At 41.6% G+C, this 12,210-nt stretch overlaps 1 protein-coding gene across 1 annotated transcript in view; it reads right to left on the bottom strand.

The window, feature by feature from the left end:
- Positions 1-11,907, bottom strand: part of scfd2 (sec1 family domain containing 2) — a 226,660-nt gene extending 214,753 nt beyond the window's left edge. Inside the window, exons 1-2 of the mRNA XM_049481835.1 lie at positions 10,962-11,907; positions 8,851-9,019 (exon numbers count right to left, since the gene is read on the bottom strand). Coding sequence (XP_049337792.1) covers positions 8,851-9,019; positions 10,962-11,802 — 1,010 coding nt within the window. The 5' untranslated portion in view covers positions 11,803-11,907. The remainder of the gene's footprint in view (positions 1-8,850; positions 9,020-10,961) is intronic.
- Positions 11,908-12,210: the final 303 nt, after the last annotated feature.

Here is a 12,210-nt window from a genome sequence, read left to right as displayed (position 1 = left end):
AAGGGTGTATCCTTTTTTTAGTGGCTTTTTCCTTTTCCTCTTTCAGTCTAATGATGCAGTCTATCCAAGTCTATCAAGTGTGTTGGTCAGCTATCTCTCACCAAATGGTACACTACCCAAAATTATCCTTCGAAAGCCTTTTTTTATAAGGCAGCAATGTATTTTTTTTTATTGTGAAGCAATTTTACACCCTCTTGTGGAAAATCTCAGAGCCTAATCAGAGCACACCTGTGATAACTTACATATCTACCTGAGACATAACTGCATGTAGACTTTTGAAGAAATCCACACGAGTATTGTCTTTATATGAGGCACTTTTATTATTAAGAGACCAGAAATAATGAGATTAACATTGTTTCATCATGGACACCATCTCATACAGGACATGTTACATGAGCAGAGTTCATCCAGCACTTAGGCCTACAAGCTGCTCCATAAAAGACATCTGAAGACCTTGAACGATATAAATAATGCTCCTCAACTGAGCCCTGTCACAATGCATCAGGACTAAGAAACATGCCCTAGATGCTTGCTCACACACACTCACATACACACACACAGTCTTATGATCAAGCCTCCTGCTGAGCTCAGGCTAAAGCAAAGTGAACAGAACCGACTGGGTGGAACCAGACTGGTTCTCCTCCAGTGAGTGCTACATCTCCTACCATCCTAGAGAGACAGACAGAGACAGAGAGAGAGAGAGAGAGAGAGAGAGAGAGAGAGAGAGAGAAACAGAGCTGAAACCACATGAGAGGCAACAGGGGGAGGAAAGAAACAGATGACAGCAGCCACCCAAGCATGGAGGACACAACAAACACTAGGGATGGACACAGAGCAGACACACATTTAGCACTGCCTCACACTCTCTAACAAACACATGCACACACTTCAGAAGACACAATGACTGAGCAGGGGTCCCAGTATATTGGTCCATATAGTGATGTATGTATTTAGATTAGCGGTGTCAATTAATTAAATAATTTAATCCGATTAATCACAACAATATTCTGTGACTAACTGTGATTAATTGCACTTGATATTCTTAAGACGCAAGTTCTCATAGTGGCTATTTCAATGTAAATAAAAGAATGAGTGTAAGAAATGTAAAATGTAATTATATTTATGTTAGTGGTGTCATTTAAAATATTGGTCTAAATTTGTAAGTTTGAGGAAAGATAAAGGAAATGGAATAAAGAATACATAGAATACATACAAAAATAAACTGTTTATTTATTGTAAACATCTCAGCTTAGTAGTAAGAATTTCTCAATAAGAACTTAATTTGCTGAGTACAAAAGGGCATTTTTACACTTGGAATTGGTTTCTATGGTCCAGATCATTTGATGAGTTTGCTTAATTGGAGTGTTTCTCCCTCTGCACATTGTCTCCTCTGATTGGTCAGAGCTGTCTGGCATAGGAGCAAGAAAGTAAATATAGTGAGAAGATTCTGTGTTCCAGTGTGAATATCTGTGCAGTGTGAAGCTGCTTTAACACTGAATGCTGTAAATTTGCTGATGTGCTTTCAAACAGTGTTTTCAATGGGGCGTGCAGCGAAGCTGCAAGCAGTGAACGCTGCTCATACTCCCTTCAGTGTAAACAGCATGGAGCAGCAGAGACATGCTTTGTTCATAGCAGTATATTATCTGGCTAATATAGCAGATTTAACTGCACCAAACCAGCAGCTTAGCTCAAATAAAAAGAAGTATATTTGATAGCTGGTTGGATCGAGACAAGATCATGTTCTCACCACAAGCGAACAACTCCAGAAATAAAAATCCTGGGCGGGACAGGTTACGAAAGAAGTTGGTGTCTTATTGATTATAAATGAATCATGTGCAATTGTGCATTAATGCTTTAACATTAACAAACCTAATTTAAAGCAATAACTTGGTAAAACATCTAATTCACACCATTGAACTCCCCCTCATGTTGTCGGTAAACCTAGGCATGTCCAAAAGCTCACTTTCAGAGGAATGGGGCTAATGTAGCTAACAAATAATGAAAGCATCAATCAGCATGTCTGGATTATGACACTGCTGTTTGAGTTGATAAACTGAAACCATATTCCTTACCTGTCATACTTGCTACTATTTCATTTAAAATTCCTTCCATTTTCTTTGGCCCAGGTTTAAGTTTTCAAGGCAGGTACTATTAGATGTGCTGTTTGTATAATTCTAATTTTGTGCTGATTTCAAAGACCAAATAAATTAAAGTTTTGCAACATTTTATTTTTATTTTTACTATAAATGATGCATGTTGCAACTCACTGTTCGCCAGTAAAAAGTAAACTGTACACCAAACATAGTCATGACATTCATGGTCACAAGTTCATGCGCTGTTTGGATTAATGAGTCAATGGCACATTTTGAAACTTTAGCCATGAAAATGTAATATATATTTATAACATAAAAAAGCAGTTTAATCCCAAACAGACTTGCATATGTGGTTTCTGACAAAACGGACAACAACAGTGGACTCAGGAATGCTGCTATGCTGTTTTTTAAGTATTCAACATATTTTATTCATTTGTAAAGATACTATCATAGCATACCATTCAAGCAACCACACAAAGCATGTCTTAATTATGCTCTGTTATTAACTGCTGTGGTGAAAGCCAAACTATTACTTTATTAGGAAGCTCAACCACAGCACAGTGCAATCCCTTTCTCCCAAAACACTCCCTTTCTCACAGATATGAACACTCAAAACAGCATCCCACAACTCCGACTGCGTGCTGTAAGCTACTGTGTGCTCCAGCACTTTGGTTCTAATCCATTTTGTCCAGTTCACAGATTTTGGTTCAGAGTCTTTAGTGTTGGTACAATGCTCTCTTGCAGTTCATTCACTCTGCCGCTCTGCCATCTGGCTCACAGTCAGCTCCGGTTTACAGCCATGGTGGTCCGGTACTGTAGTGGTGCTCAGTACTGTAATGCGCTAATAGCTGTGAAGGGGTGCTGGCCTGCCATGTGTTGGTTTTCTCAGTCTCAATAAACCATGAGAGAAAGCTTTCAAACTCAAACAACAGTGCTGAAGTGGTCCAAACATGATGCTACCAACAGTCCCAATCTGTCAGCGCTGACAATTAGCAGGTAATGGAAAAATTCTCAGTGGAGGAGCCTGAAACAAATTTAATCTGGAAAACAACTAGCAGACATCAGCAGGTAAGTGCATACAAACTGGATACTGGCATCGGCCCACTATTCCCATATCAGTAAAGTGCCTGTTCAGTGTGAATAAGGAGGCTGTACTTCACGCGTCTGCATTTAGCTTTTGCGCATCCATGCTGATGGATGTAATGCAGTTTATTTAGAGTATTTTCAGTAGTTTTTTTTTTTGAAGGTCATAACCAGTAAGTACCGTATTTTTCGCACTATAAGGCGCATTTAAAATCCTTTTTCCATTTTCAGCGTTATTTGCAGTGTTATACAGGAGTTTCAGTTTCTCCAGCACAGAGGCTGGAGAAGCATTAGCCAGTAACCACGCAAAGCGCTAGCTCTTTCGCTGTTCAGAAGTGAGTATACCGGACTGTAGCTTGCACATTTATCGTGTTAAAACAAGCTTTGCATAATACTTTTCATACATAGATCAAACACAGATCAGCCACAACATTAAAACCAGCTCCATAAATACATTATACTGATATGTGGTTTCTAATTTCCTTGTAGCTGGTTTTAATATTACCCTAACCACCATTAATCCTGGATTTCTGTATTAATCATTTGATTCATTAAAACAACTATGCTTTTTTTCAATAGATAGACATAGTATCAAAAAGCCTAATTAATATCAAGGTTCATTAAGGACTATTACAGACACTTTACTTTACAAGTACCAAGTAATCACGCAATGAAAAAAAGAAACAAAAGAAGAAAATGACGCATCAAGATGCATTGATAATCATTTTATTATCTAATCACCAGCCTCTGAAATATAATAAAATCCAATTGTATGGTGCCTAGAGATTCCCACCCCTAGTAACAATACATTTCTTCCAGTATTGTTTTACAACCCTGTTGCTTTGGCTCAGAGTGAAACATAATGTTTTTCCTAAAAACTGATAAGCTCTGTTTGTATTGGTGGATTTAAATCACAACAGAAGCTCAGGCTGGGCCATAATAAGTTCAGCAAAAATCACCATCAGATCATGAACATATGATTGCACAATAAGTGGATAATGTAATCATTTTGACAGACATACTTTAACCAGAGGGTGTCTTTGCTATCTAATTGCATTGCTAATTGAGAGATCATAGACAGTCGGTTAGAAAGGCTTGGTTAGCTTTTACTCTAGTACATGTTTCGCATCCAATGGCTTTACAATCTTCCCCATAGTGCTGCCCTCATTTTCCTCTGCTGATACCGGTACTAGGTTCACCTTTCTTCCTTTTCCATTTGCCAGCATAAGTTTTTTGCCTTACTTTTTAGCCAAACTCCCCAAAGTAGCTGGCGCATATAGCCTCAAAACCCTTTAGCTACTAGGCTGGGTTTATGTAAATAAAAGGAGGGGGGGGGTGTAAGCATATAGAGTCCATGCTGATATGTAAAAGTTTTAGGATTTGGGAATTGGCTCACTATACAGTAATACAATAGTGCTCAAGGTTCAAGGTTTGTTACTTCCATGTACCAAACTCTGATTCAAATATAACAAGGACAATGTATATTTTCATTCTCATGCACCTTCAATTCTTAAAAAAGACAATTAGGGATTAAAAATGACCACGTTTTTGGTAATTACAGATTTAAATGTACATGTATATTTTGTGTTTCTCTAAGGAAAATTATTTCAGTAGGACGAAAGGTTGTTTTTACTGTATCTGAACTCACACACACAAATCTCTGAGATGTTATCGGGCCACTAACTCCTCCCTCTGCACCTGAACCACTCTTAAGGAGGAGCTGTGCTCTGGAAGAGAGACGGATGACCTGTTTTATATGAAAGAAATGAAGAAGAAACTCCACTGCCAGCAAAACCCAAAGTCTGACTAATGATCCAAAGGATCGCAAAATGCTTTCCACAGTGATGCCATTTAGGTTTGAGCAGTAATGGGATAGCCTTTTAAGTCAGGCTTTGTAAAGTAATTGCACTCCAACAAATACTAAAACACGATACCCGAGCCGAGCTGGGAGCAGGTTAAAACGTCTGCCATGAAGAGTCTGATCTCAGGCCTGCTTTTTAAAAGTGCACTATGAGGGGGAAAAAAGAAAAACTAAGGATTAACCACAGCACAAAAAGAGCTGAACAAGTGTTTCTACAATGGCGTTATCAACACAGCTTACTAGCAACGTTCCCGGAGTTCAAACTCAGGTCAGGAGGGTCAAAAACTCCCTAACCATGTGCAGTGACAGCACTCATAGAATAAAAACACAACTTTTCAACCAAACAGCACACTCACTTAACCATGAATTCACCACAGTCACCTTACATAATAGAGAAAAAATCACAGAATAAGGAGCACAGCAGAAACCAGGACTCATTCTTTACCACATCCCAGTCCACAGGAAATGACATCAGCAGTAGCTCCTCTCAAACAAGAGCAATTATTCTAATACAAACAGATGAATTTGTGATGACTGGAGCAATAGCGTACCACTACTCAAAATATTGGGCTTTTTCTGTGGGTACATATATGGGAGTATCTATCTGCCAAAGCACGCACGGGAAACTCCTATGGTTTTATGAATTTAAAAACCATATTCCATTTTTAACTATTCCAAATTTCCATGTTTTCTCACTTTCTTTTTGTCAGACATGAAATTTGGACACAGAAAAGCAACAACATAGCTAACACTAACCCAGTCTTAGTAATAATAATATGTAGTAAAACCAGAAAAGTATATAGCAAAAGTAAGTAGGCAAAAGTAAATAGCAATATAAATTTAATATATATAAGTTCAGCATCAGCATTCAGTTCAGCATTCAACACCATCATCCCACAGAACCTCATCAGGAAGCTAAGCTCGCTCGGCCTCAACACCCCCCTCTGCAACTGGATCCTGGACTTTCTGACGGGGAGACCCCAGTCAGTCCGGTTCGGGGGCAGCACCTCCAGCACCATCACACTGAACACGGGGGCCCCCCAGGGCAGTGTCCTGAGTCCTCTGCTGTTCACCCTGCTGACTCATGACTGTGCTGCAAAACACAGTTCTAACAGCTTTATCAAGTTCGCCGATGATACAACCGTACTGGGTCTCATCACCAAAGAGTCAGCATACAGAGAGGAGGTGCAGCGGCTGACAGACTGGTGTACAGTCAACAACCTTCACCTGAATGTGGACAAGACAAAGGAAATGGTTGTTGACTTCAGGAGAGCACAACACACCCACTCTCCACTCAACATCGACGGGTCCTCTGTGGAGATTGTTAAGAGCACCAAGTTCCTTGGTGTCCACTTAGCAGATAACCTCACCTGGACCCTGAACACCAGCTCTACAGCCAAGAAAGCCCAGCAGCGTCTCTACTTCCTCCGGAAGCTGAGAAAGGCCCGTCTCTTCTATAGAGGGACCATTGAGAGCATCCTGAGCAGCTGCATCACTGCCTGGTTTGGGACCTGCACCGTCTCTGACCGCAAGACCCTCCAGCGTATTGTGAGGACAGCTGAGAGGATCATCGGCGTCTCTCTCCCCTCCATCACCACCCGCAGCATCCGCAAAGCAACCAGCATTGTGAATGACCCCACCCATCCCTCACACGAACTGTTCTCCCTTTTGCCTTCGGGAAGAAGAAGGTACTGCAGCATCCGGTCCAGCACGACCAGATTTTGCAACAGCTTCTACCCCCAAGCCATCAGACTCCTCAACTGCAGAGACTGAACTGATGGTTTTTCTGTACATGCACACACACTCTTACCCCACTTACCCCAGAAAATGGAAAGCACTAAAAACCCTACTACCTCACTGGACTCTATTGCACACTGTGTAATAGAGGTAATTACTACCTCACTGGTCTTTTTTGCACACTGCATAATTTGCACACTGTCTTGTTATTTATTATTCTTTGTCTGTATTGTGTTGTATTGTCTGTCTGCACTTTTGTACTGTTGCACTTATTGTTGTGTCTACACTGTGTTTATGTGCACCATAACGTTGTTTCGTTTCACTGTGTACTCTGTATATAGCTGAAATGACAATAAAAACCACTTTGACTTTGACTATAAACTTCATCACGCCTTACATTAAACTAATTTTCATCCATCAGTGGGGAAAAAAAATCCCTACTCTGCACGTCCAGACATGGTGTGCTACCATTTTTGGGCTACATTACAAGGTCACATTGTGGCCGGTCTAGTGAAAATATTTTGAAGAGGTTTGGCGAGGCTTCTTTGGGTAAAGTCACGCTTAAAGTGGATTCAGCGGCTGCTGCTTTGCCAAAAACACCTGAAACTGAGCTCAAGCCTCTTTATCCGTGCTTACTCGTGCCTAACTGGACATATGGAGTAAATGTGGTCAGACTAATAGGTCTGAAACTAAACTGACCTTTCACAGTACCTTCAGAAGATCACTTATGTTAGCTCTGCATGAAGAGACATAATGATGTTCACCACACTAAAATCAATTATGATGCTAATGTAATGTACAGCATTATAAATATTTACTTCTGTAAGGTACTAAATACAGTAATATTAATAAAATGCAGACACTGTCAGATGGCCCCAGTGTTAAATAAGTACAGTTGGAAATTTTACATCACGTTATGTTATTTTTAATATTTAGCAACATAATTCATATGTCATTGTAATATAAGAATACACAGTATGTATAACAATATTTCTAATAAACAGGCCAAACAAACAGAAAACTTTGATATATTACAGAGTATAATGTATATTTCAAATGGTCTGTAGTGTTTACAAATAATTAGTATAAATTAATGAATGTGGGGTTTCCTTGATACACAAACCCAAACCTGTTTATGCAATAATGGTAAACGAAATGATATATTTATATAATACCAACCCCTTATCTGTGCTGTATTGCACGCTCTCATTTTAAAGAGTGAGCGTGTGAAATGGCTACAGCAGCCCAATTTCAAAACACCAGAAAGAGTTGTCTGGCCCGCCCTTCCCTCCACAGATGCAAAGCTCACTCAGGTTGCCAAGCTGAGGACACTGACAAGTTCAACTTCTACTAAACAGGTACCTAGCATTACACAACAGACAGATAAATAAACAGCTAAATAGCTAGCTAGCTGCTAGGATTGGCCATGAGTTGCAATTACTGCTACTCGTTATGGACATAAGAAATTACTCAATGTATAGCTAATCACATTCAAAGATAAACCGGGTCAGTATAGAGTCTAACTTTCGTTTTTGTACATTTTCGGCATACTCGTCACTGCCGAGGTAGTGATCAGACACGACACGCTGCTATGTTGTAACAGGACTGTGTTAGCCAGCATAGTCCAGATCACTTTAGCTAACTTTGCTAATCTAGTTAGCCATCTTAATTACCCTATGCTTTATTATTCCAGCTTTACACAGGCCACTGATATGGATGCGAACATTAAAATCTTAAAAATAATTAAAATACCCATCCCAAGTAAGCCACACTAGTGATTGTGATACAGTAAATTACTGGCTATGATAAATTACCTGGGTTAAGTAGCTAACCTGTTCAAGAGAAAAGTTTCAGCCTGTCTTGTAGTCGTTCTGAGCTCAAAATCTTCTCCATCTGTCAAACTCACAGCGAACTCACTGCAGCAAAAACTAGGCTACAATCATTCATTTTATACCTTAAAAGTGCACAATAATGGTAGGTGTATCTGAATTGTTATTGATCATAAGTAGAAGATCTATGCATTACTCGTAAGATAATGCTGGTAGTGTTTTGTGAGAACAGTGTGAATGCTCTTACTGATTCTGTGCCAGGCAGCCAGGTGCTACGACACCCTGCACGTCTGACTTGTGTCGCAGGTGTGTGAGCTCCCACATGTCCACCTGAACGTCAGTCACATGACCTGGCAAGGGAGGTAAAACGGACAGGATCTTCTCCACAAGGTTGTCCCCATGGTGACCCACAGCCCCTACGAGAGAAAAAGAGACGCTATGAGACTATGAGAAATATAAATAGGTAACAAAAGAGATTGTAAGAAGGAATGTTCCTCTATTGACCTCATCCAAGTTGCATATATAGTCACTAGACATAAAGATTCACTTTATTGGTGGGTGCTTGACAGGCTGTTAGAGGTCATACAGGGTTTGTGAAGAGCTGTTTAACAGTAGTTGGTTTCCGATAACAGGGTCACACCTAGGTGGTCATTTTTGGGAAGGGGTGGCAATATAATTAATAATACATTGTAATGTGTTGCATATTTTTATGATATGCAATTCCTTTTGAACTTCAATAAGTTAGAAATGACATCCTGTGCTAAAACAAATCCAGATAAACAGGCCTATTCTGCATGTCTGGGACAAGCAAAAAACACCCCCAGCAACACTGCAGCACCTGATACACTTGTATGTAGCCTGTATTTATGAAGTCTCTTAGGATTGCAGTGCTGACGTTCAAGCAGATCCTGCCAGAAAGATTATTGTAATTAAGAGAGAACTCTTACCCCAAGAATAGAACACACGTACAGGCTTTAGGAATGAGTGTACTTGTTGACAGCTGTCATTGGTCAGGTATTGGGCATTGCTAGAATGATATAGATTAGAGTGCTGAGTACAAACTGTAAGGCAAAAGATTACAATATAAGCTAAGTATGCCCAATTGACCAATACTATATGTGTAGCTGAGAGAATGGCTAAAAGGTAGGGGTGGGCAATATGTCCATTTTATCAAACTGCAATATTTTGTGTTATTGTGATATTAACATATTAAATGGAGATTAAAAATACTGCACCAAACATCTGGGGTTACATATAGGGCCAATTCCTTTCCCCTACACTGTACTCTCCCACATATTCACTGTTGCCTACACAACACTGGTAACCTCATCCAAGTTTATGATCCATTCAGAAACATTTAACCCAAACATGAAGTCCAGACACCTAACAGCTACGTTGCTGTGAACGTTTATGATCTGATCAGCAACATTTGACGGAAACATGAAGACCAGACACGTAACAGCTTGGTTGCTGTGGCCATTTATGATTTGATCATTTGACCGAAACACGAAAGACTTAACCTTCCCATACCAAATTCACTTATCATCCACTAGATCACAAGTTTTTTATACAGGAATCATCAGGTAGTCCACTTTCTTTGTCAGTGTTTCACTAAATTAGGCCTATAACACCTCCGAAAGGCTCAGCAGTTACTTTTGGTGTCCCATACTCACTCCCCTCCAAGCTCACTACATAGGATACTACAGGATATTTGCCATAAACTTGATACTACTATTCCATCATCACACAAACTAAACAGCCTATGTCTACACTCACATACAGTGCTTTTTTTTCAACAAACATCACAAAGCAGCTGTACGGAGAAAACAGGCGCACACCACTTATGAGCAAGCACCACAGTGATGCCAATATTTGTGTTGACAACAGTGGCAAGGAAAAACTAACCTCATTCTTCCTTATCCACAAATTACAATTCATTAGATTTCTCAGCTACTTCTGAGACACAACACACAATGATACACAATAAGCTTTTCTGAGCATCTGGTGGGTTGTCAGTGCTCAAAGAGGACTGACTTTGTACAAGTTCCATTACAAAGTGGGTAATTAGTGCTGCTTAAAGTGCTGTACATTTACTTAAACGGACAGTGAGTGAAACTTCAAGAAAGGTGTTTCTAACAAAGTGGACAGAGAGTGGATGCTTAAGTTAGGGTGTTTCCAATAAAGTCACAGTCAGGGGAATACAAGGGAACGTGTTTGTGATATAAAGGGAACAGAAGCTGGAGCTTGGTGTTTCTATTAAACTGGACAGTGTACAGAACATATTGAGTAGATGATGTTTTAATGGGACTAAAATGCTTTAGTGAGAACTTGGGGTGTGGCTGTTGACAGAACCCACACCTGTCAGATCCAGAGTTCTGTCGATGAAGACCACAGAGGCTTTATTTTGAGCGGTCTTTCTCCTGTTCTTGGCCTGCGGGTGTCCGGCCAGCTCGGCGGCGAGCAGGCGGCTCATTGGCCCCACGGCGAAGCTCTCCTCGCGCGTGTTGCTGAACTCCAGCAGCGCGTCGAGCGCCGAGGCGAACGCCTTCATCTGGACCTGCAGCGGAGCGGGAAGCGCGGCCGCGTCCACGTCCGCCACGCTGAGGAAGCGCCTCTTCTCCGGCCTCTTCTCGTTCACCGCCTCGAGGTCGCGCTCCAGCAGCGGGAAGAGGTCCGCGAAAGCCGGGGCCAGCACGAGCTGAGGGGAGAGGCGGGCGAACACGAGCGGGGCGTGGGTCACTTCAGCCGTGTAGTTCATATCACCCATCCACTCGCAGAGCTTTTCCTCGAAACGCTCGAACAGCGGGCAGCCCTCGGACTCAGCGCCCCCGCCAGAGCCCGAGCCCCCGGTGCTCCCGGATCCCGAGCTCAGGTGAAGGTAGTGCGGCACGGCGGTGAACACCACGCAGTACTGGAAGCGGCTGAGCGACACAATGTCTTTAATAACGTCCGCCGTCCTGCCCTTCAGCAGCGTGCTCACCACGAACACCGCCTTGGGCTCGTCCTCCGCGCCGGACTCGAAGCTGGAGAAGCGCTTGACGTTGCGGGCTCCCGCCTCCAGCAGCGCCGCGGCGCCGCCCGCGCTCCAGTGCAGACTCTCTGAGCACGGGTCGTCCATAAACACCACCGCCCTCTTCACCTTACCCAGCACCCTCTCCCACACCCGGCCCGGGAACGCCGCCAAGCTCTCCGCGGACATGCCGGCCCTGAGGTTTAATTTATTATTATAGTGAAGAAACGCTGAAAAACGCGGAGAAGAAGCTGCTAAGACTGACACCCGGCTCTCACACCAAAACACAACACGCCTGTCTCACACAGGTGACGTGGCACAATGCGGTCGCGGGAGAACTGCATCACTCTGTTTTAATTTTTTTTCACTCTCAGCTGTGAGTCTAATAACTCCAAACTACACAACACTACACTACAATAAACTACACGTGCAGTCAGAGCTATAAACATAATCACTCGGGAGAAACGTGTCCACATTATTTTTTGATTGTTGTAATCTTTAGTTTTGGAAAATTACATTAGTTTTTTTTTTTTTTTTGCACAAATCATATTTAATCATAAGATCAATCACTGAATAAAAATCAGACCTGAATTTTCA

Source organism: Astyanax mexicanus, chromosome 1 (genome assembly GCF_023375975.1).
Source record: "Astyanax mexicanus isolate ESR-SI-001 chromosome 1, AstMex3_surface, whole genome shotgun sequence".
Classification (NCBI taxonomy): Eukaryota; Metazoa; Chordata; class Actinopteri; order Characiformes; family Acestrorhamphidae; genus Astyanax; species Astyanax mexicanus.
This window is presented reverse-complemented; position numbering and strand designations above follow the sequence as displayed.